The sequence below is a fragment of the Chiloscyllium plagiosum genome, unplaced genomic scaffold, assembly GCF_037043375.1.
Source record: "Chiloscyllium plagiosum isolate Xiang-an unplaced genomic scaffold, Cpla_swu_hap1 HiC_scaffold_16, whole genome shotgun sequence".
In the NCBI taxonomy this organism is placed as follows: domain Eukaryota; kingdom Metazoa; phylum Chordata; class Chondrichthyes; order Orectolobiformes; family Hemiscylliidae; genus Chiloscyllium; species Chiloscyllium plagiosum.
Window position 1 is genome coordinate 25345163 of NW_028270154.1, and position 26169 is coordinate 25371331.

The 26169-nt window shown below is 39.2% G+C and overlaps 1 protein-coding gene across 4 annotated transcripts in view; it reads left to right on the top strand.

Moving 5' to 3' along the window:
* rars1 (arginyl-tRNA synthetase 1) overlaps positions 1-26169 on the top strand; it is a 57620-nt gene that overhangs the window by 13059 nt on the left and 18392 nt on the right. For all 4 annotated transcript variants that reach the window (XR_006313554.2, XM_043703299.2, XM_043703297.2 and 1 more), the window contains 4 exons: positions 2400-2500; positions 7989-8110; positions 14813-14933; positions 19228-19357. Coding sequence is in view for 3 of the 4 variants with exons in the window: in XM_043703299.2 (XP_043559234.1) it covers positions 2400-2500; positions 7989-8110; positions 14813-14933; positions 19228-19357 (474 nt within the window). In the remaining variant the exon portion in view is untranslated. The remainder of the gene's footprint in view (positions 1-2399; positions 2501-7988; positions 8111-14812; positions 14934-19227; positions 19358-26169) is intronic.

Sequence of the window (26169 nt, forward strand, 5' to 3'; positions counted from 1 at the left end):
AAAATCACGCAATAAAGATAACGCTTAGCCAACACATGTTTTAAAAGTTCACACTTTGAAAACAGTGTCCCCTGTTCGTCAGTTGCATTACAGCCAATTCGTGTTGATGAATCGTGCCTTACAGCAGAGCAACCTGTACTTACATGCATCACAAAGGTGCCTGTATGAGGAAACCAAGATCCCTCTGCATGTCAGGAGTTCCATTTAGATAATTTGCTAGATCTTTGTCCGCTCATTCAATCTATCTGTATCCCTTTGTAGGATCTTTATGTCCTCTTCACAACTTGCTATCTTCAGCACATTAGCAACTATGCACTTTGTCCTGTGGGACACTACTTGTGACATCCTACCAAAAAGTAACTTATCCATTTATCCTTACTCTTTCCTGAGAGAATTCATCTATATCCATGCAAAGTATTAACCTTTACCTTGATTCTTTTTATTTTCCCCACTAATCTTCAATGTGGCACCTTATCACATTCCTTCTGAAAATTTTATGTACACTGCATTAGTACACTTCTCTACCCAATAGTACAGATTGCCTTGATCTGCTAAAATTTACCTACCCTCTCATTAGGTCCATGCCAGATGTCACCTCTCTGGCCCTATACTTATCCTTGGAACATCTGAATAACAAGGACACTGATGTCAGAATCCTATTTCGTTGACTTTAGTTACACTTTCAACACCATAATTCCAACAAATCCATCTCCAAACTCAAAGGTTGAGGACTCTGTTCTTCTCTCTGTAACTGGATCCTTGATTTCCTGTACAGCAGACATGAATTAGTAAGGATAGGTGAGAATACCTCCTGCATAATCATCACCACAGGTGCCCCAAACAGCTATGTAGTCAGTCCCTTACCATACTGCTTATAAGGAGAAAGTGAGGGCTGCAGATGCTGGAGATCAGAGCTGACAATGTGTTGCTGGAAAAGCGCAGCAGGTCAGGCAGCATCCAAGGAACAGGAGAATCGACATTTCGGGCATAAGCCCTTCTTCAGGAGCCCTTCTTTCCTGAAGAAGGGCTTATGCCCGAAACGTCGATTCTCCTGTTCCTTGGATGCTGCCTGACCTGCTGCGCTTTTCCAGCAACACATTTTCATACTGCTTATAAACTCACTACAAATCAATTTTAACTCTACTGTAGTTTCATCAGCAAATTTTTAAGTAGTAGATTGGATCTCTCAACGATGACACAGAACACAGGAAGGAGATAGACAGTTTATTGGCATGATATAAAGAACAATCCTTCCCTCAATGTCAGCAAAATGAAGGAGCTGGTCATCCACTTCAAGACGTGGAGTGGAAGATACACCCTCTCGATCAATGCTGATGAAGTGGAGGTGGTTGAGAGCTCCAAGTTTCACGGAGCAAATATCACCAGCAATCTATCCTAGTCCATCCACATCGATGCTAAAGTCAAGAAAGTGCACCATCACCTCTCTTGCCTCAGAAGTCAAAATAAATTCCATATGTTCACAACAAATCAACTGTTTTTATAGAATGCACCACAGAAAGCATCCTGTCTGGATGCATCACAGCTTCATAGGCAACTGATTTGCCAAGACCACAAGAAATTACACATCTGTGAATATCACCTAATCTATCACAAAAAACAATCTTCCTTCCATTGACTCCATCCATACTTCCCACTGTCTCAGGAAAGTAGCCAACATAATTAAAGACTCCTCCCACCCTGGTCATACTTGCTTCCAACATCTTCCATTGGGCAGAAGGTAGAAAAGTTTAAAAACATACCAACAGATTTAAGAACGGCTGATCTCCTGCTGTCATCAGACTTACGAACAGACCTCTCAAATATTACATTTGATCTTTCTGTTGCCCTGATGTGCTTGTGTGGTTCGCATGTCATTTAATACTTTTCGCTGTATCTCAGTACCCTAGACAATAATAAATCACAACAAATCCAGCGTGTTACTACTGCAAAGATCTTTAACAAATTGGTTAAATGTTATCTCCCATTAACAAAACCAAAATGAATCTGCCTGCTTATGTTGAATGTCTCTTAGGTTTTTCAGAAGTCTTTAATAATAGCTTATAACATTTTCCCTATGATAGCTGTTAAATGGCTGTAGTTTCCTGCTTTCTATCTCCCTTTTTGAACAAGAGTTGCATTCATTATTTCCCAATCTAATGTAACCTGGACTTGACAGCTTGCAATTCCTACAATAAGTAACATATAACAAATTAGCTAAAATGAGCATTAAAAAGCTGTTAAACAATGTGCAGCCTGGAAATCCCCTCAGTGATGTTTTAACATTTACAAAGAATGCCTGAGAAATCCTCAACTAAGATGCCTTTAAAACTATTTACCATGTTTTTGAGTTTATTTTGAAAGTGGATGCTCTTACATTAATTTTAACTTCTCATGTATAGGTTTTGTCAATGTTCACCTCAACAAAGAATTTATCTCCAAGCTGCTGACTGACCTCCTTGTAAATGGAGTTCGACCTCCCCCAGTAGGACCAAAGAAGAAGGTTTGCAATTTACAACTAGGAAAGAGCAGAATATCTCTCTTTCATTTTAATATTTTTTTTGTGAGCCATTCTTAAGGCAGCCATTATTTAAAATGTTTCTGTGGTGTGTGACCAGTTTTTAAAAAAAGATTATGGTGTCTTTGAATGTCCTTGTGTGTCTTTGAAGCTCTGTATTTCCTATGCAGCAAAACCCTGCTATGTGCAAGTTGGTGACTGTATTTCATACTTTCTATCAGTGACCTTTTTTCTTTTTAAAATGGTGGATATTTCAACAAACATTTTAGTAGAAAAGAAAAGCTTGCTTTTATATCCTCCGCTTCACAGCCTCAGGACCTTGCAAAAGACTTTGCAGCTACTGAAGTACTTTAGAAGTATAGTCAGTGTTATAAAGCAATAAATGATATGACCAATTTACATGCACCATATTCCCTGAAACAACAATGTAACAATCATTCAAACTGTTCTAGTAACATTTATTGAATGATAAATATTGGCCAGTTTTTGTTGTTTGTGTAGTGACCTGTGATTATTTATGCTCAAGTGGGAGGACAAACAGGGTTATGATTTAATTTTACAGCCAAATAACTCTCCACCTAAGGTGCAACATTCCCCCACTACTTCCCTGAAACATTGACCAACACTTTGCACTCAAGGCTCTGGAATAGAACTAAAACCATTTGTTTAAAAAAATAAGTTCTGTTATTGAGCTAAGGTTGAGATATTTTCATTATTTTAGAATAACTTGAGTGACAATCCATTCTTATTATACTGACTGCTGGAAATTTTATTCATTTGGGAGTGTTGTGTTCGGTGAAACTTAGCTTGAATTTTCTAGAAATCATCAAAAAGTATCTTTTTTTTAAACTAATATTTGCCTAAATATTTCAAAGATGGATCTTTACGAGCTTCTCTTAATCAACATATTACATACTTGAAATCATAAAACTGCTGCTTAAAGGCAACATGGGAACAGATCTTTTATATCATGTCAGTCGCCAAGTTGGGGAGTGATATCGTGTTTTAGTTTGCAGTCAGTTATTTTCTGATTTTTAAGATTTTCTAATTATACTCGATGCTCTGACCAATGAAGGCAAGCATACCAAATGCCGCCTTCACGATCCTGTCTACCTGCAACTCCACTTTCAAGGAACTGTGATCCTGTGTTCTAGGGTCTCTTTTTCAGCAGCACTTCTCAGGGTCTTACCATTAAGCATATAAGTCCTACCCTGATTTGCCTTTCCAAAATGCAGCACCTCCCATTTATCAAAATTAAACTCCATCTGCCTCTTCTCAGTCCAGTGGCCCATCTGATCAAGATCTCATTGAACTCTGAGGAAACCTTATTTGTGGTCCACTATGTCCCCAAATTTGACGTCCTCAGCAAACTTACTAACTATGCCTCCTATGTTCACATCCAAATCATTTATATAAATGACAAGAAGCAGTGGACCCAGCACCGATCCTTGTGGCACACTACTGGTTACAGGCCTCCAGTATGAAAAATAGCCCTTCACCACTACCCTCTGTCTTCTACCTTCAAGCCAATTCTCTATCCACATGACTAGTTTTCCCTTTATTCCATTTGAACGAACCTTGCTAACCAGTTTATTGTGAAGGACTTGTTGAACACTTCTTTTTGAGTGGAGATATAAATTCCAATTCCAGCCTGAACACTAGACCCAGACAGAAATCCTAATTTTGTTCACTGTGTTGTATATTTGCTGCAGCTTGAGTTCAGGATTCTGCTCAGTCTTTTAGGTATTGGAAAAGTCCAGGGTCTTGTCCAGAACAAATTATGGTAGGGATTTTTGCTCGATTCTGCAGTGATAATCCCAAATTCTGGTATGACACAAGACATTGTGATAGTACATCAAAGAGAATTCCATGCAAAATGGTTGTTCCAGAATCTCAAAATTGTTATAGAACAGAAGGACACCATTCAGTCCATTGTGTCAGCACTGGCTTTCCAAATGAGCCATAGTATTTCACTTATTCTCCTTCTTCCTTTTCAAGTAACAACCAATTCTCTTTTGAATACCTCGACTCAATGTGCTTCCATCACACACTTGGACAGTGCATTTCCGAGACAGTGTGTTAAACATGGGCAGGGAAGGAGTCCAAGATTAGAAACTTGGGGGAAGGGAAAGATAAGACTCTGGTATTGGGTTTTGTTACCATTGTCCTGTTTGTCAGGTGCCTAGTGAGGATCAGAAGAAAATAAGACTGCTATCTTTCTTTGTTCTCATTGAATTATTTTTAATTTGAAGGAATAACGGATTGTATTTGTCACAAGAAGCTTCAGCTCAGTGATTGATAGATTGCTAACAGAGACTGCCAACTGTGCATTAGACAGTGGACAGTGTGTATGGGACGGTGACTGGCTAAGTGCCACCTCGACTCTAAGTAATAAGGATTGGAGCAAAGTTTTTTAAAAACGACTAAATTTCACCAATTACAGATTTGGGGATGATAACGCACAAAATCTTTGAAAAGGGAGGTCATTCCTTGTAAAATAGCCTGAACCAGTTGTTTATTAGCATGGATATAGTGATGCTTTAGTGCAGGCTTTAACTTGTAGCGCTGGCTTAAGAAAAGGAAACAGCCTTCAGTTTGTCAGTTTTATTTTTATGAAGCATGCTGTTCAAGGGAAAACTGTCCTTCTATTTACTATGATTCAGGGGTATCTTGGATGGCTTGCGTTGCTTGGGTATTGGATATCAGGTGTGATAATGTTCCCCATAATTTTTCCTCTGTCCTCCACGGGTGTGTTTGCTAAGCAGCTGAAGAAATGAAAAGTGCAGGTTTACAGATAGCGGACAGAGGAGCAGGACCATCTGAGCTCCTCTTGCAGAACGTCCACATGGGCATGATTGATGAATTATTCTAGTATGGTAATATATTGACTTCACACGTAAGTTCTTAGTTTATTTCTTATTCATTTGTTTGTGTTGCCACCACAATATACCAAACTGAAAATATTGCAACAAACTGGCAAAGTCTATTAAGAACATGTGATCTTCCCTAGCTGTGTGGCTTCTGGAAGTGGAAGTCATGCAGAGGCACGATGATAGACTTGTGAGCTGACACCGTAATGTGAGCTGACACCGTGATCAACAGTCAGAGACAATCTGTGAGGGATCACAGACAGACTGTAAAAATGGTCAGAGACACCGAACTGTTGAATGCTGTTGAATAGTAATATTATCTATCTGAAACTCTGCAATAGACAATTGATTGCAATCTGTATTGGAGACCACACGTATTGTGCTTTTCATCAGAATTAGGAATAGAACATTCAACTCTTTCAGGCCAGTCTGCCTATCAATGAGCTCACGACTGACTTTCTGCTTCACTTTTTTTGTTGCACTGTTATTAATATGTAGAAATCTATAAATCTCAGACTGACAGCTTTGACAGCCCTCGAGAACAAAATTCCAAATGTTATCCTTTCATGAGACATGGACAAGACAATGCCAGTTTCTTCAATAAACGTGAAATTATTTATTTATTTTTAAACTAAACTTGTTACACTGTTGTAGACGTGGTAAATGCTCAGTTTATGATAGAAATATGTAAATATTTATCCCCTTAAATAGCATTCACTCAAAAAAATATTTGCTGAGATTCACATTGCAGCACAAAACATTTCACTCAAAAAAAAAAGTCTTGGACCCCACACAGTTTTCAATTTTAAAACTTATTTTATTTTGATTAAGTGAGTGAGTGATCAATACTCTATAATCCAGAGTATCAATCAAGATATCCCTGGATGAACTAATGATTGAGATCTGATTTTTAGCAAAAAGACAGCATGTTTTATAGCTCTTATGTGCGTAACAATTTTGTATGTTTCAGTTCCACACAATGTAATGTTTCTATCTCTAATTGTTCTCAATTAAAATGAGATGATTGATATATTTTAATCTTATTCATATCGAAACAAAGCTATTGATTTAAATATTTCTACATCTGGTGCCATTCTCTTACGTCAAAGCAGATAAAGCTAAACATTTATCAGTATGTTATTCATTGGAGGTGTGTGAGAAAGTACAGCTACAAGATTATGCCAGGAGTCTTATGTTCTCATGGTCACGGTGACTGCCATTTTAAACTTGAAACAAATTATTATTGCAAGATGGAGACTTAAAGTGGAGGCTTTTAATCATTGATTCCCCAATACTTTATCAATGGTTAGTACTTGCAGGAAAGGAAGGATGAAGGTTGGCAGATGGCTGTCAATCTAGTGTGCCGAGATAGATCACTCAACATTTGTAGTCGTCTCTGACATCTTGGTTGCTGCAGGTTGCTCAGGAATACAGTATTGAGAAGTCTTCCAGACATACTTTACAAGGACGGTCTGATTTCACACTAGTTCGCAACAAGGCTGTATCAGAAACAGGAGAGAACTAAGCAGCCTTTCCTCATTCAGCTTCATTCCCAATTGAAAGCCAAACAATCTCCAAGCAAAATATTTCAAACATAATAGCTATAAAACCCAGGCAGATAGTTTCTTAAAAAGCGAGTCCCAGCAATTCACTCTAATCATGTGATTTCCCACAAGTATCTTTTTGAAATAATATTCCAATATGTCCTTCCATTGACCCATTTTAAAATAAAAAAAAATCCAGGTTATCACCACAGACCTCAATCAATTTTTTCCACAATCATTTAAAACTCAAGTCCTCCAAAAAAGTTAATTTGAAACCTCTTAACACACAGCCACCAAATCAATATAAAATCAAGAGAGTTAAATATAGAATGGACCCTAAAGTGAGCAGGCTAAACAGAATGGCCTCACTAGTATGAGTGAGTGTATTGGTAAAAAACAGAGAATTTCCTGACCAGGAATGAAAGTGTGTACATACGATGGCATCCCACACAGTCAGAAATTGCAAGGGCAGACTTAAGTTCACTGATGTCACCAGCATGTCGGACGATAGATTTTAAAGCTGAGTCCTTTCAATATTTTCGTTAAAGTTTCCACTCCATTTTTCTTTGTCACATGTGTTGTATGCTCAATATTGCTGTCACCTATCTGTTAATGAGATGTACAAAAGCATCCTGATGATGATACTTTATAATAGTGTTGTTGTGCTACTTGAGGAGAAAGTGAGGTCTGCAGATGCTGGAGATCAGAGCTGAAAATGTGTTGCTGGAAAAGTGCAGCAGGTCAGGCAGCGTCCAGGGAACAGGAGAATCGATGTTTCGGGCATAAGCCCTTCTTCAGGAAGGGCTTCCTGAAGAAGGGCTTATGCCCGAAACGTCGATTCTCCTGTTCCCTGGATGCTGCCTGACCTGCTGCGCTTTTCCAGCAACCCATTTTCAGCTCTTGTGCTACTGCCTATTTTTGCATTCATCTACTTGATTTGTATTACATAAATTCCCTAATGGAGGTTTGAGACTCGCTGAGGTCCCCTCATTAAGAGCAAGCCTCAAAGCTTGCTATTAATACAGCATAAAAACCCATTTGAATATAATTTCGTTCTAGGTGGTGGTTGATTTCTCCTCTCCGAATATTGCCAAAGAGATGCACGTGGGTCATCTGCGATCGACCATCATTGGAGACAGCATGTGCCGCTTGTTTGAGTTTGTGGGTTATGACGTTTTGAGGTCAGTGAAAGTGACTAATTACATGGATGTTTGATTCCCACTTCACTTGCAGGCAAGTTAGTAACAAAGGGTCAGTTAGACTCTAAACGTCAACTCTTTTCTCTCCTTACAGATGCTGCCAGATCTGAGATTTTCTAGCATTTTCTCTTTTTTGGTTTCAGATTCCGCAGTAATTTACCATCCAGTTGCATGTAAAAGTTTGAATATTGATATTAAAACAAATGCTATTGATACTGGGGATCTTAAATAAAAGTGGGAAATGCTTAGCAGATGTGATAGCAACAGTTGAGAGAAAAACAACTAAACATTTCAGATCTGATCTTTTGACACAATCGAGGAAAGTTTAAAGATGTTGATTTGAACAAGTAATTGGACAGAAATGTAGAGGGAAAGAAGAACAGATAAGAAGGAATGTTCCCTGCTTCAAAAACCAAAAGAAGTGGTAATAGTAAAGAAACAGTGAGTTGTGATAAATTGTTAATTGTTATTGAGGATGTTAGTGGTGTTGCCCAAGAAAAGTATCAATGTTAGGACTGCTTTATTGATACGTGAGTTGGATATTGGAATTCATGGTGAAATTTCAAAATTTACTTGTGATAATAACTTGGCGGTTGTACTTAGGAGATCCTGAAAAGGAGTGTGGTAATATTAATTTTGGAGATCCATTGGGTAAATGATTCCATGTACTTACAAATGACTGTTTTATAGTGTTTTCTATTGTGTTCCAACTTACGAGCATATTCGAGAATGGAACCTGTTCATAACCTGGAGACTGCCTATAGAGAAGGTTACTGTAATTGATTGCAAAAGAACAAAAGCTAACAGAGTGGGCAGATCCATGATACAGATTTGCTCTATCAGTATAGAGAAGTGTGAGGTAGTGCATATTGGTAGAATGAATAGGGACAGGCAATATGACAAAGTTTAAAAGTAAAGAGGTATTGCAAATTTATGTAAACAGATCTTTGAAAGTGATAAAGCAAGTTGAGGAAGTTACAAGCAAAATATATGAAGCTTAGGCTTCGTAAATAAACATATTGAGTATAAAAGCAGCAGTTATGCTAACTTCCATGAAGTTCTGCTTAGGCCATATTCGAATATTGCATCCGGTTATGATTACGTATTAGGGGTCTTTGAGAGGGTGTAAACGATACTTAGGGGATCGATTCCTGGACTAATTCTAAGATTAGGTTTGAGAAGCTGAGGTTGTTTGTTTTCCTTGGATCCAAGGAGATTTGACACACTTATTCAAGAAAAATTTATTTAAGGTAGATTTGAGAAAAGCCTTTTGCGTTAGCTGATCATACAAGGACTAGGAGAAGTACATTTAAGGTTTGGCAGGAGATGTAACTTTGAGATGTACAAGGTATTGAGACGCACAGATAGAGTGGTTAGACAGAGACTTTTTCCCATGAAAATATCTATCATGAGGGGGCATAATTTTAAGGTAATTGGAGGGAGGTTCAGGGGAGATGTCAGAGGTTGGTTCTTTACACAGTGGTGGATGTGTGGAATGCCCTGCCAGCAGTGGTGGTGGAGTCAGATACATTAGGGATATTTAAGCGATTCTTGCATCGGCACATAGACGTTAATACAATGAAAGGCATGTACGTTAGTCTGATCTTAAGAGTAGGATTAAAAGACTGAACATTGAGGGCTGAAAGGCTTGTACTGTGCTGTACTGTTGTATGTTCTATATAGGGGGCTTGATGAGGAAGAATTTTATTTTACAGTGAGTTGTATGACCTGGAACGTGCTGCCGACGAAGGTGGTGAAAGTGGAGACAGTCAATAATTTTTTTAAATATTCTTTTGAGGGAAACAAACTTGCAGTAACACAGGGAGCGTGAATGGGAATGGAACAGATCCTGTTGGTGTAAAAGTACTGGCAAGGCCTCAGTGAGCCAAATTACCTCCCTTGACATGATAGTCTTGTGCACAGTGTTGATTATTATTAAACTTAAGATTATTAAACTTAAGATTTGTGCACTACCTAGTTGCACAAATGAATTGTAAGTTACAGCATATGAATTGAAGTTATTTGGGTATGAAATATGCAAGTTAGCTGTGTAATTTCTAAATTCAGAGTAGAATCAAGTATGACTTACTAACTTACCTTTCTTAAACTATCAGTCCTGAGCGTGTATCCTTTCATACAAGCTTAAATAGAGTACATGTGTGTATAAGCCCATCGTTTGCTTATGTTACTGTAATGCTGACTTATTTGCCTCATATGAAGGATTATTTCTTGTTTTTCAATTTCAATTTTCAATACTGAAGTAGCTGGTTGCCTGGAAATGACGAAAAACCAATTCGAATTGGGCCAATCAGTTTGAATTATACCCTGATAAAATACCAAATTCCAATCAAGTTTGAATTGAGTATATTGATAATCTTAAAAGCCAATGACACAATCCGATGCGGTGGCATTTATGACCGGGGAAAAATTGACCAGTTGGGAGGAGTACTGCCAACCCCCAGTGGGTAAAAGATTGCCTGAAAAATAGCTCTTTTAAAAGTAACTTTTTCGATTAGTAACCTATGAAGCAGAATCCCTAAGGAAAAGAAAAGACGCATAGAAGAACTGAAAGCTGCTTGGCTTTGAGATAAAAAGTGTTATTTTGTAAATCTTAATTGGGAGTTTTATCAGACTAGTATTATAGAAGGGAAGGTAAAAGATAGGTTAGAGTAAGGACTTGTACATGGTTGTCAGTTAATTATTCTCTGTTATATTTAAAGTTGTTAATGTTTACTTTAACTAGTTCTTGGTCACTTGAACTTTTACACATTGCTGCATGGGATAAATCTTTTCTGTGTTGCAGATTTTAAATTAAGCAGGAGGGTTTACCCCATGTTGAAACATAGTTAAGATGTCAATTCCATCCTGTCAGCCCATAATCCTGAATCCCTTGTCTATGAAACCAATTATTTAACAGAGCCATAAAGGACTTCACTGTTATAGCCTCCACTGCTTTGTGAAGAAGAAAATTCTCAATGTGTTCCTTTTTTCCCCTGGTGTGTGGACTCCTAAGGTTTGTGTATGTCATTGACTTCCAAAACTGGAAGTAACTGTGCCAGCATGCCAATCAGCGTAAAACCTTGGAGGAACTACAGACTGGCTAAATGGCGCAGAGCTGAGAGTGAACGTTAGTAACTGTCTGAAACAAAATGTTTTTATTTCTGCCTTAAGAGTCAATTTCTGTTTATTTTAAACTGCGTTCTCCAGTTCTAGTTTGATTTGATTTGTTGTTGTCACATGTACCTGAGTACAGTGAAGAGTTTTGTGAGCAGTGTAGACAGATTATAACATAAGAGGACGTTCAAATCATGTTTTGACAGAGTTACGGCTACATGGGAGGTGCACAAAAGCAAGATCAACATTAGATTTCAAATTAGTGCGGTCCATTCAGCAGTCTGATAACAGCAGGGAAGAAGTTGTTCTTGAACCTGTTGGTTCATGTGGTCAAGCTTCTGTATCCTCTGTCTGATGGAAGAGGTTAAAGAGAATATTGCCAGTGTGGGAGGAGTCTTTGATGTTGGCAGCCTTCCTGCCACAATGAGGAGTTAGATGGATCTTTCCAGAATCCACCATGGTCAAGGTCCCCTTTAGTTTTCATATATTCCGTAATCTCACCTCTTCTAAACTTCAGTAGGCATAGATCCAATTTAACCTTCACACGTTAAGCCCTTCAACCCACAAGTGAGTTGAGTGAATCTTATCTGAACTGATTCTAACAGAAGTAAAATCCTTTTTAAATAAGATCATCAGAACTGTACACCATACTCTAGATCTGCTTTAACTGTGGCCCAGTCTAGCAGCAGAAGATCTCTCTGATTTTTATATTCCATTTTCCCTTGCATTAAATACAAATAGATTAGAGTGGTGCTGGAAAAGCACAGCAGGTCAGGCAGCATCCGAGGAGCAGGAAAATCGACGTTTCGAGCAAAAGCCCTTCATCAGGAATTAAATACAAATATTCCATTTGACTTTCTAATCGCTGCATACTGACGTTTTTGTGATTCATGTACCAAGTCATCCAGATCTGTCTGTACCACAGAGTTCTGCAGTCTCTTTAATTGTTTATCATTCTTCTGTTTCCTGTCCAAGTAGATGAGTTCACATTTTCCCATATTAAACTTCCACCTGCCAATTTTGTTTTCCTTTTTGCCCCAACTTATCCTTCCATCAACAATGGGACAATCACATCTCTGCTCTTGATCACACTAAGCATCAAAATGCACAAACATAATAATTCTGCTACCTTTGGTCCATGTCGTATAACAGATACTGGCATGGAAAGAACAGCTACTGTTGGTCACCTCATGAAAATGCTAGTTGCTGAAGCCAGTCTTCTCAGGGTCTTGTAAGTGAGTGATTTAAAACTATCTTGAAAGAAAGCACAACAGTTTTCTTCATTTACACCATTACCACACTTCCTTGGAAGGCTAAGAAAATTCAAAATGTCCATAATGACTCTTACCAGTTTTATAGATGCACCACAGAAAGCATCCTGTCCAGTTGCAACACAGCTTGGTATCGCAACTCCTCTGCCCAAGACTGCAAGAAATTAGAGTCATGAGCATAGCCCAGTCCATCACGAAAACCAGCCTTCCTTTGTTGACTCTGTCTGTACTTCCTGCTGTCTTGGGAAAGCAGCCAACGTCATTAGAGACCCCTCCAAACAGCATTATACTGTCTTTCACCCCTTTCCATTGGGCAGAAAACACGTACCAACATATTTCAGAATAGCTTCTTCCCTTATGAACGGACCTCACATAGAGTTGATTTTCCTCTGCAGCTGTAACACTATATTCTGCATTCTGTTCTATTACCTTGATGTACTTAAGGTATGATTTGTCAGGATAGCATGCCATGCACTACTTTTCACTGTATCTTGGTACATGTGACAATATAAATCAAATCAAATCTCCCATGTATTGCAAATGTGGAAAATTTGATAAAGAAGCAAGTCAACAAAAAGTAACACAGAATGCATCAGAGACAGAGGTTGTGATCTAAATGTATTCAAGTGTACATTGAGAACCGAGGGTGTGTCAAAGTGAAAGAAGTAGTTCTGTGTCTTAAGCTTACATTGAGCTTCATTGAAAGTCACAGCAGGTCCTGGACCAGAGGTCAAAAGGGAAACAAGATAGAAAATTAAAATAACAAATGACAGGGAGCTTGGGGTCATGCATAGCCTGTGCAGAGGTATGCTTCAATTGATAACCCATTCTATGTTTAATCTTACCACAGTAGAGAAGGCCACATTGTAAACAGTGAATGCAATATAGTACGTTGAAAGAATTGAGAGTAAACTGCTGCTTGGAAGGAGTATTTTATAGCCTTGGAAAGTGAGATTAGAGAAGCTGAAAGGGCCAGTGTTGCATATGCACAAGAAGGTGCCACAGGAACGGGAGGTAATATTAGGGGTGACAGCAATAGACCAGTGTGTCACAGAGGGAATGGTGAAAAAGGAGGGCAGTAGAAGGTATAAAAGCAAATTACTGTGGATGCTGGAATCTGAAACCTCAAGAGAACGTGCTGGAAGATCTCAGCAGGTCTGGCAGCATCTGTAAGGAGAGAAAAGAGCTGACGTTTAGAGTCTAACTGACGCTTTGTCAAAGGGTCAGTTAGACTTGAAACGTCAGCTCTTTTCCCTCCTTACAGATAATGCCGGGCAGTAGAATGTGTTTGCTAGTGGTACCTCGCTGGACCTGGTAAAAATGGCAGAGGAAGATCCATTGATTACAGAGGCTGGTGGAGAGAGCTCGTGTCATGGTTCTTGGAGACTAGGAAAGAGAGCAGAGGTGTGGGAAATGAATTGGAGTTGGTGAAGGACCTTGTTAGCTATGCTGGGTAAACATCCTTGGTTAAGCCCAAGAAGTGCTGTTATGGAAGCTTGCACCATTAGAATATTTGGACAGAGATGGTAAAACTTAGAATGGCATGCAGTCCTTACATGTTGTGGGAGTGTGTAGGTTTATAATAAGTTAGTAGCCTATTTGCAGAAATGGAGATAGAGAAGTTGAGGAAGGAAGACCAACAGAGATGGACCAGGTGATGGTGAAAGGGGGAATTGAAATTTGAAATAAGGTTAGTGAAATCTTTCATGATGAGAGCAGAAGTTGACTCTGATACTGACCAGAGTATGCTAGAAAATTAGATGTGAGAGAGAGGTCACTAGTAGTACTGAGATAATGAATTTTCCACAAAAAGGGTAGAATAAAAAATGTTTTGCATAGCTAGGATCCATTTAAGTACCTGTAGTAGCATCTTTTATTTGGAGAAAGCGCGAGTATTTTGGCATTCATCAGGCAGAAGAACTTTGCAGGCTCACCTAAGATAGATGTCGCATACTTATAGAAGTTGTAACACTGATTATTACACCTGGGAAATGTGAGGTGATGACAGTAGAAAATGGTGATCTACATGCTCTACAACCTGTGGCAGAACCTGCGTCTCATAGATTGGTCTCATCAACTATCAGCAAAAGTGCAGGATATGATGCTACCGCATTTCCAATGTAATTATGAAAGGTTGCTAGCAACACCTAAATTAACATAGTGCTCTGTCATCTATGACCCAGCTCACTGTAGCCGAGGATACGAAATGCATCATGATAGAAAGCAAGGTTTTGTCACACTTTTGTAATGCAATTTCATTTTACAACGCTTTTTATATTGCATCTTTTGTTAATTTCAGGCTAAATCATGTTGGTGACTGGGGGACACAATTTGGTATGTTGATTGCACACTTGCAAGATAAGTTTCCAGATTACCTGGTTGTTTCCCCTCCGATTGGAGATCTTCAGGCCTTCTACAAAGTAAGTTGCATCTGATGTTGCTCATGCTGCTTACTCTGCTTCCCCATTTATACACCTCAGCTTGACAAAATGATGTTACAGTAGTTGACCAGCCATGCCATTGTTCAGGTATAGAAATGAAATAAAGTTTTATTTTCTTCTCTTTCTATTTGCTTTTTCCATGCAAGGCTTCCATTTTCTGATATTACTTCTTTGACTTTCTTGGCATAAGGAGTGCTGCCTTGACACAATATTTTAAATTGCAATATTTAAACTGCTTCAGCCTTTTGCTTTCCCTTGCCGTATTCCTTGGGCTTTGATTTTCTTTTAAATCATAGAGACATGATACTCTAACAAAGCCATTGTTTATTTCGAATCCTGATCTGCCTTTGAGAAGCCATTGGTGAGACGATGGCTTGAAATGTTACATGCCATATGGTGAAACTGCTGCCATAATATTATTGGGTAGGGAGTTTCAGACTTTTGATCCAGTGATAGTGAAGGATCTGTATTAGATGTCCAAAAATAAAGTGTGTGGATTAGAGGAGAACCTGGAGGATGATATTCCTGTGCATCAATTGTCCTTTTATTTCCAGGTGTTTGAGCATGTAGATTTAGAAGGGAGGATATCAATAATACTATATAGCTGACATTTCGAAGAGGAGCATTGAATCAAGAAGTGCAGCTTTCAATGCTCTAGAAATTGATTTGAAGTGGGTGTTGTTTTGAGACTTGTAACGTCTAATAAATAATGACTTGTTGGTTAATTAGATTTAAGCACAAGTCTGAACGAGGCAAAACATGCAGAGGAAAATGTGATTTGGCTTGATAGACCTGTAAGATGCTTATAAGTTATAGATGATACTAGATCAAGACCTTGAGAGACTCGTTAATTGCCTATTGTTCCACCCAAAAGGTTTACAAGAATCCTCTGGGGATGGAGGTAAGGGTGACTGTTGGGTTCCTAAGAAATGAGGAACAAGTCTGTGATCTTTTCAAATATCTGGTTTCATTTCTTCTTATATGTAGGTTACACAGTTGCAAGTTGAGAGCTGTGCAGCAACAGCTTTCATCTTGCTTTTGACATATTTTTACTTGATCCTCCCCGAAATTGCAAATAATGGTCAGTACATTCTATTAATCTATTTCACATTATCTTCCTGTAATATACTTGCAAACTGTTCCCCACACCACACCGACAATGTCTAGGCAACAGTTTGTTGGCATGTACTTCCATTTCTGCTTCGAGCACATCTCCTTATTCTCGACCATATCTGCAAGTTAGCTTTTTACAATAGCCTTTGTAAGCTTAATTCTTGTTATGCTATAGCTTAATCACACAATTTTCAATGTACTTCACAGTGACCTTCCTCAGTATCCCTCCCACAAAGTCCTAACTTAGGTCATCATCTCTTTATCAAGGCCAGTAAAGGGTGGCAACCAATGCTGGCCCAAGCTAGCGACAGTAAAGAAAATAAAAACTTGCCATGTGTCAGTCAGAATAACTTATTACACTTGTCTTTCTGGCGTGATGTGCTGAGTAGGAGCCCAATGAGAGGAAAAAAGTTAATTTTATGACAGAATGAGTGGTTAGAATGTCACAAAAATGTTTCAGTATAGAAGGAGGCTGCTTGACCCATCATGTCTGCATCAGCTGTCCAGATAAACATCATTTACTTCATACCATTCTTCCCCCACTTTTCTCCATACTCTTGTTTCTCTTTAAGTAATCATTTTGTACTGCCTTGAATGCCTTAATTGAATCTGTCTTTAACCACATGTCCAAAGAGTGCATATCAGGCCTGTATTGTATCCCAAAGCACATGTAGATCTTTTAAAGTATTCAACAGTTAATTAATTTAAATTTTATCTGCAATGAAGCATTTTGCTCCATCAAGCATCGTTTAGTTACATTAAAGCAGATAGTCTTACATTTTAAATGGACAGTGATGATTGTGTTCAATTCATTATATAAAAATAAGCTCACTCGGGTGACCATAATCTGGGAAACAGTTTATGATCGAAATTATAGGATGAGATTTCAATTGTGGTCCCTGTCACTCATTATATAAAGCAGTCTAATGTGTCTGTATAAATGTTATACCTGTTCATTTTAAGCTGAGTGGAACATCTCTTTGTGATGATTACCAAGTCATTGCTGAGCTAGAATGCTCCATTGAAATGTTGGACTTTGCTGTCTTTGCTGAAAGATTGTTAGTTATATGCTGACTGCAGATTATTGGAATTTAATCTTCTATTATTGGGATATAATACTGCCTTATATTCATAGAATTACATTGCATAGAATGTGCAACACAGCAACAGGCTATTTTTGCTATTTATGAATCTCCTCCCATCCCTCCTAAATTAAACCTGTCAGCATATTCTGTTCCTTTGTCCCCTACAAGTTTATCTAGCTCTTGCCACACTGTCATCGCATATTCCACATTCTAACCGCTTGCTCTGTAAAGAGGTTTTTTTCTGAATCCTGTATTGTATTTATATTGAGCTCTCTCATATTTATGGCCCTTGGTTTTGGTCTTGCCTGTAAGTAGAAACTTCTCTGTTCAAAGTTTGAGAGAAGATTTGTAGCTCGGGTGCTCATTGTTGTGGTTCTGTTCGCCGAGCTGGGAATTTGTGTTGCAGATGTTTTGTCCCCTGTCTAGGTGACATCCTCAGTGTTTGGGAGCTCCTGTGAAGCGCTTCTGTGATGTTTCCTCCTGCATTTAGTGGTTTGTCTCTGCCGCTTCCGGTTGTCAGTTCCAGCTGTCCGCTGCAGTGGCCAGTATATTGGGTCCAGCTCGATGTGCTTATTGATTGAATCTGTGGATGAATGCCATGCCTCTAGGAATTCCCTGGCTGTTCTCTGTTTGTCTTGTCCTATAATAGTAGTGTTGTCCCAGTCAAACTCATGTTGCTTGTCATCTGAGTGTGTGGCTACTAAGGTTAGCTGGTCGTGTCATTTCGTGGCTAGTTGTTATTCATGGATGCGGATCATTAGCTGTCTTCCTGTTTGTCTTATGTAGTGTTTTGTGCAGTCCTTGCATGGGATTTTATACACTACATTGGTTTTGCTCATGCTGGGTATCGGGTCCTTCGTCCTGGTGAGTTGTTGTCTGAGAGTGGCTGTTGGTTTGTGTGCTGTTATGAGTCCTAGTGGTCGCAGTAGTCTGGCTGTCAGTTCAGAAATGTTCTTGATGTATGGTAACGTAGCTAGTCCTTTGGGTTGTGACGTGTCCTCATTCTGTTGTCTTGCCCTTAGGCATCTGTTGATGAAATTGTGGGGGTATCCATTTTTGGCGAATACCTTGTAGAGGTGTTCTTCTTCCTCTTTTGCAGATCTGGTGTCCTGCAGTGTGTTGTGGCCCTTTTGAACAGTGTCTTGATGCAACTTCTTTTGTGTGTGTTAGGGTGGTTGCTGGAACTGACAACCAGAAGCGGCAGAGACAAACCACTATAAATGCCAGAGGAAACATCACAGAAGCGCTTCACAGGAGGCTCCCAAGCACTGAGGATGTCACCTAGATAGGGGACGAAACGTCTGCAACACAAATTCCCAGCTCGGTGAACAGAACCACAACAAACTTCTCTGCCGATCCTATGCAGCCCTCCCATGATCTTAAATATCTTTGTATTGCAACCTGTTCAGTCTTTCCTGATAGATCTAAGTTCTCAATTTTAGGCTCATTCTGGTAAATGGTACTCCAGTGGCACTAACTTTTATGTAGTCCATATGTAGCAATACTTTGGGTGGAATTTAACAACAGTTCTGTGCAAGGTTACAAAACCTGACTGCTTTTCAGTCATATTCCACCAGTTATCCTCCACTTAATTCAATGTCAGTTTTATTTTAAAGAAAGGCTCTTGCTTTATTATACCCACTATTTGAGTGTTGCATCAAATGAGCATGCAAACTAAGAAGGAGGGTCAGATCATAGCTGTCCAGTTTGTGTTTTGAATTTTACATTCCTGTCTTTCCCCTGATTACCTTAGATGCTTGTAGACAATGGAATCAATTTACCTGTGCCTCAAAAAAAATTCAGTGATTCTTCCCCCCACCATCTGAGGCAAAATTCCAAATTTGCATAACCCTCCGAAGAAAATTCATTTCTACAGCCATCTTGTCAAGACCATTCAGAATCTTATATGTTTCAAACAATTCATCACTTAATCTTCTGAACTACTGTGGAAGCAAGCACAGCCTGTCCACCCTTTCCTCATAAGGCAACCTGTTCAACCCAGGTTTCAATCCATTACCTCTTCTATGCCCTGTTTACTATGTTTGAACGTTTCAACAATTGTCCTATGTTTACAGGAATCCAAAAAGAGATTTGATGAAGAGGAAAACTTTAAGAAGCGGGCGTATGAGTGTGTGGTACAACTGCAGAGCCACAATCAAGAAATTACTAAGGCTTGGAATCTGATCTGTGATGTTTCTCGGAAGGGTAAGCTAGAAATTAAGAATCGAGAAAGGAAAAGATTTAGCCTGGATTTGACAAAAAAAAATGCAAAACTCGAACCTTTGTGGAACATTAGAGGAAATTTTTAGTTTGACAATTGAAACTTTTTAAGCCATAGTTCTTTTCAGCTTGGAGGTATCAAAGCATCTGGATCGGATCCTGATAAATATAGATTAGGTACAAATCAGCCATAATTCAGCTTAATGATGAGGTCAGAAGTGACATGACACCCGGTTATAGTCCAACAGGTTTATTTAAAATCACAAGCTTTTGGAGCATTGCTCAGATTTTACCTGCTGAAGCAGCAGCACTCTGAAAGCTTGTGATTTCAAATAAAGCTGTTGGACTATAACCTGGTGTTGTGTGACTTCTGACCTTGTCCACCCCAATCCAACACTGGCACCTCCACATCACAGCTTAATGATGGAAAAGGCTTGAGGGGCTGAATGACTTCTTTCTTTTCCTATATCCCTAAAGTAGCATTTGTCAAAAACATGCCTGTCTCCTAGTATTGTTTCTGTTTTTGTGCAAAATCCATTTTTCAAAAGAGCATATCTGATTAAATTATCATGAAATTACTCACATGGTACTTACAAAACAATGCATTGATTTGTTAAAGGAGTAATAAATCTTTTCCTCTCACCTTAAACCTAGGCCCTCTAATTTTGGACTCCTCCTACCCTAGGAAAAAGACTTTGGTTATTCATCCTATCCATACCACTCATGATTTTATACACCTCATGTGCTCACCTTCAGTCTCCGATGCTCCAGCGAAAAAAGCCCCAGCCTATTCAACCTCTTCCTATTATGCAAACCCTCCAGTCGAGGCTATATCTTTGTAAATCTTTTCTGCACCCTCTCAAGTTTAACACCATTCTTCCTGTAGAAGGCTGACCAGAATTATACATTTGTGGGCGGCATGGTGGCACAGTGGTTAGCACTGCTGCCTCGCAGCGCCAGAGACCCGGGTTCAATTCCCGACTCAGGCGACTGACTGTGTGGAGTTTGCACGTTCTCCCCGTGTCTGTGTGGGTTTCCTCCGGGGGCTCCGGTTTCCTCCCACAGTCCAAAGATGTGCAAGTCAGGTGAATTGGCCATGCTAAATTGCCCGTAGTGTTAGGTAAAGGGGTAAATGTAGGGGTATGGGTGGGTTACGCTTCGGCGGGTCGGTGTGGACTTGTTGGGCCGAAGGGCCTGTTTCCACACTAAGTAATCTAATCTAATCTAATCTATACAGTGTTTGAAAAGCCTCACCAATGTCCTGTACAGCTGTGACATGATATTCCAACTCCTGTGCTCATTGTTCTGACCAATGAAGGCAAGCATGCCAAACATCTTTTCATCACCCTGTCTGCTTGCGGCTTCACTTTCAAGGAACTATGCACGCCTCAGGGCTTCTCAAAGTACAACATCCCACATTTATCTAAATTAAACTCCATTTGCCACTCCTTGGCTTATTGACTGATAAAGGTGGTTTTGTACTCTGAGATACCTTCAGTGTCTGTTATACCACCTATTTTAGGGTCATCTGCAAAATTGCCAACCAGACCTCCTATATTCACATCCAAATAATCTATGTAAATGAGGAAATGCTGTGGACCCAGCACTGATCCCTGTCGCTCACCTCTGATCACAGGCCTCCAGTGAAAAGCAACCTTCTACCATCACCCTCTCTCTCCTATCTTCAAGCCAATTTTGTATCCAGTTGGCGAGCTCCACTTGGATCCCATGTGGTCTAACCTTACTAAGCAGTCTACCATGCAGAACCTTGACGAATGCTTTGCTGAAATACATTTAGACAATGTCTACCACTCTGCCTTCATCAATCTTCTTTGTCATCTCCACTCTAAATAACTCATTATTTTGTACACTTCAAAATTACCCCAAAATTGCCTCTGTACTAAGGAAAACAACACCGTCCATCGAATCTTTCCTTAAATTGGCAATTTTCAAGACCACCACATTCTTATAAATGTCTCTGTAGAGCAATTATGTCATTTTTAAAATAAAAACAAAAGTCAGAGGAACTGAAGTAGACCATTAAGCATACTGACCTAGCTCTGCCATACATTGAGATCATGTCTGCTCTGACAACCCTCAACTGCATTTTTCAGCCCTTCATAACTGTTAATCTTACTGATTAAAATCATTCTCTCAGCTTATTGAATCTACCTAACAACCCAACCTCTACAGCCCCCTGTGATGAAGAATTCCTTAGATTGACCATCTGTTTGGAGGGGAAAAAAAGCCCTCAACTTGGTGACCCCAAATCTGAAATGACGCTTTCTAGTCAAAGAACATAGAATAGTTCAGCACAATACAGGCCCTTCAGCCCATAATGTTGTGCCAAGCATTTATCTTCATCTAAGATCAAGCTAACCTTTTCACCCCTCAATTTACTGTCATCCATCTGCTTGCCCAGCAGTCGCTTAAATATCCCTAATGTCTCTGACTCGACTACTATCACTGGCAGTGCATTCCATGACCCACCATACTCTGCATAAAGAACCTACCTCTGACATCTCCCCTATACCTTCCTTCAATCACCTTAGAATTATGACCCCGTGTGATAGCCATTTCTGCCCTGGGGGAAAAGTCTCTGGCTATCTACTCTGTACACCCCTATCAAGTCACCTCTCTTCCTCATTCTCTCCAGTGTGAAAAGCCCTAGCTCGCTCAGCCTCTCTTTATAAGACAAGCCCTCCAATCCAGGCAGCTTCCAGGTAAATCTCCTCTGCACCCACTAAAGCATCTACATCCTTCGTATAATGAGGAGACCAGAACTGGACACAGTATTCCAAGTGTGACCTAAGCAGGATTTATACAGCTGCAGTAAAACCTAACAGCTCTTAAACTCAGTCTCCCTGTTAATGAAAGCCAACACACCATGTGCCTTCTTAACAACCCTATCAACTTAGGTGGCAATTTTGAGGGCTCTATGTACGTGGACCCCAAGCTTCTGCAGTTCCTCTACAGAATCCTGTCTTTAGCGCTGTATTTAGCTTTCAAATTCAAACTTCTAAAATGAATCACTTTGCATTTATCCAGGTTCTAGATTCTTCCAAAATAACAACAACTCTTCACAACGAGCCTGTCAAATCTTATAAGAATCTCATTTTAATAAGGTTTCCTCTCATATTTCTGAACTTAATTTCTTTTGGGCCCAAACTACTGAACACTTAATCTCTCCATACCTGGGATCAAGCTGGTCTACCTTCTTCTGGACTGCCTCCAATGCCAGTATATCTCCCTTTAAATAAGGGATCCCATGATGTGGAAGTGCTGGTGTTGGAATGGGTTGGACAAGGTCAAAGGTCACATGACACCAGGTTATAGTCCAGTCAGGTGACTTCACCTGATGAAGCGCAGCATTCTGAAAACTTGTGATTTCAAATAAACCTATTGGACTATGACCTGGTGTCATGTGACATGAGGGGAACAAATTGACTGCAATATTCCAGGTGTCATCTGTCTAAAGCCTTGTGTAATTTTAGCAAGACTTCCTTGTTTTTCTACACTGTTCCATTTGAACTAAATCTCAATCTTCCATTTGTCTTCTCTGTTATCTCTGGACACTGGATGCTGGGTTTTTTTTTGCAGTTTATGCGTGAGGATCCCCAAATCCATCTGTGCAGGACTTTTCTGCAGTCTTCCTAAATTTAAATAATATTCAGCTCTTCTAGTCATGCTGAATGTGGTGACCAGAACTGTATGCAAAATTCCAGTTATGCTCTAACCATATTGCTTATTTTTTTAAATTCATTCATGGGATGAGGATGTTGCTGACTAGGCAACATTTATTGCCTGTCCCTAATTGTCCAGAGGGCAGTTAAGAGTCAACAACATTTTTGTGGATCTGGAGTCGCATTTACATGTAGGCCAGATCAAGGTAAGGATGGCAGTTTCCTTCCCGAAAGGACATCAGTGAACCAGATGGGTTTTTCCAATAATTAACAATGAATTTGTGGTCATCATTAGATTCTGTTATGGGCCAGGCAAACCTCCTCGAAACATTTCGAGAGTAACCCAGACCCTAACTTCGTTAATTTTAAGCAAGTGTTTTCAGGATATTTCAGGAGTAATGCAGCTGGTCAAACCACTTAGTTTTAAACAAAACAATCTATTTACAAGGTTACTGAAAAAGACACAAACAAAAGAGAACAGAATATAGAATAACTGAACCTATCCGAAAACCCAGTTGATTATCCCAGTTTAATGATGCTGTTCCAAATACTTGCAACAATCCCCATAAATACCCCTTGGCACAAAAGATAAAATAATCACAGGGTCTTACAGGAGAGATCGGAGAGAGGGAGTATCAGCATGGGTCTGCTTCTTTGGATCCAACAGCTTCACAATGACTGCTTGCTAAAACCAAACCAAACCAGAGAAAAGCTGATGCATGTTTCATACCAAATGGCATGACTTTAAACTGATACAGTCCAACTAGTGTTGCGAAAGCCAAAATTGTCTTCGCTCTTTCAGTATCCTTTGAGCATGCCCAACTTAGAAATGCAAGTTGCTTGGCTGACCTTTTCAATACAGGCTTCCAAACGTGGAATTAGAATTTTCAGTCTTTGTAATGGCATTGACTATTGGGTACCATTTGTTTTTGACACCATTACTGTGGGTGAGCTCCAGTCACTGTAACTCACTTTGATTATGTCATCTTGGAGCATGTGTTTAATCTCCATTTGAACCTGTGCCATCTTTAGAGGGTTATGCCTATAAGGATGTTGCTTAATGGGAACAGCATTTCCTATATTTACATCACGCATAATTAGGTTAGTATTTCCCAGCTTATTTCCACATATCTGTCCATGCGATAGTAATAACTCTTCAGGTCATTTTGATTTTCGTCTGGAAGGTAACTCAATTTATCCCAATTTTTGACAATCTCCTCTTTATCCAATTTAATTTGAGGAATGTCCAATTCAGAATCCTGTAAACTTGGTTCTTCACTCTGTGTTGTAACCAATAATAGTCTCCTTTGGCTTTCCCTCCCTTCAAAATATCTTTTGAGCACATTCACATGACATATTCTTAGAGATTTCTTTCTGTCTGGAGTCCTTTGTCAAATAGTTCATCTTACTCAATCTTCTTTCAACTTGACAAGTTACACTAAACTTTGCTTTTAAAGGTTCATATATTAGTTGAAATAACACTAACACCTTATCTCCGAGAGCAAAATTGCAAATTTTTGATTTGTTGTCTGCTTCCTGTTTCATTGTATGCTGTGATACTTTTAAATGCTGCCTAGCCAACTCCCTGGTTCTATTTAATCATTCTCCAAAATTTGACCCATAGTCAAAATATATGGTCTCCGAATTCTGACTTACCAATTTTTTCTCAATCAATTTTAGCAGTCCTTTCACTTCCATGCCCAAAAACTAATTCAAATGGACTGAATTTGGTCGATTCATTTGGTGCATCTCTGATCGCAAAAAGTAAAATGCAATTCCTTTATCCCAATCATCTGGATAGGCTTTACTGTAAGTCCTCAACCTGATCTTTAATGTCTGATGCTACCTTTCTTATGCTTCCTGTGACTCTGGATGGTATACAGTAGATTTGAATTGTTTTATTCCTGAGCTGTCTCTAACTTCCTTGAATAAGTTTGATGTGAAGTTTGACCCTTGACCTGATTGTATCTCTGTGGGTAGTCCATATGTGGTGGAAAAATTTGAATAATTTCACTATAATCCTTTTAGCTGTGATATTGCATAATGGAATGGCCTCTGGAAATCTAGTGGATACCTCCATTATTGTTAACAAATACTGATTATCACTTTTTATTTGAGGTAGAGATCCTACACAATCAATTCAGACTCTTGCAAAAGGTTCCTCAAATGCAGGAATAGGTATTAAAGGTGTGGGTTTTATTACTGCCTGTGGTTTTTCAATTACGTAACATATATGACATGTTTGGCAAAATTCAGTTACATCTTTGTGCAGTCTTAGCCAGTAAACCAAAATGTTTTTGTATTTCAGCTTGTTTTTCTCACTCCTAAATGATCCCCTAGTGGTAGCTCGTGTGCTACCTGCAACACCTTTCTATAACCCACTGGCTATACAACTTGATGAACTTCTGCCCATTTCTCATTTGACTGAATATTTGATGGTCTCCATTTCCTCATTAAGATATGTTTAAGATAGTAACATTCAGGGATAAATTCAGATTATATTTCTGTGTATGCCTTTTGATACAATTGCTTTAAATTTTCATCTTTCCACTCTGATCTCTCCTGTTTCAACTGGTTACTCTATGACCTCATTACCACTCAGTCCGGACAAATCCCAGGATATGTGTCCTGTCATAGTTCGCTTGCCTGAGTTTCCACTGGCTTTTGAACCATAGTATGCAGCACTTCTACCTGTGGACTATCTATATCGTTAGCAAGGGCATATTGTATTCCTGGAGCTCAGTACTCCTACCATGATTTCTCCATTCATCACTGGACACTCTAACCTCACTCTACATAATTGAGCACTTCTGGTCTCACCATGAGTTCCCATTACTAACACCTTTTCTGGCATAAGTCCTTCTGAGTTACATACCTCCTCATCTTTCAACATCAAAGATTGAAAGGATCCTTTATCTCTTAATATTGTAACCTTTTTACCTGCTGCTCCTGGCCAATGCGAGTAAACTTTACCTTCACAGGTATATGATCTAAGAAGGTCTGGCACTTCTTCCTTAAGCAATCTCTGACTAGTTGTACATTCTGGTGCAGCTTTCTAGCTTCCACTGTGGTTTCCATTACCACTCCAACAAAATTGACTGGCTTATCCTGTTT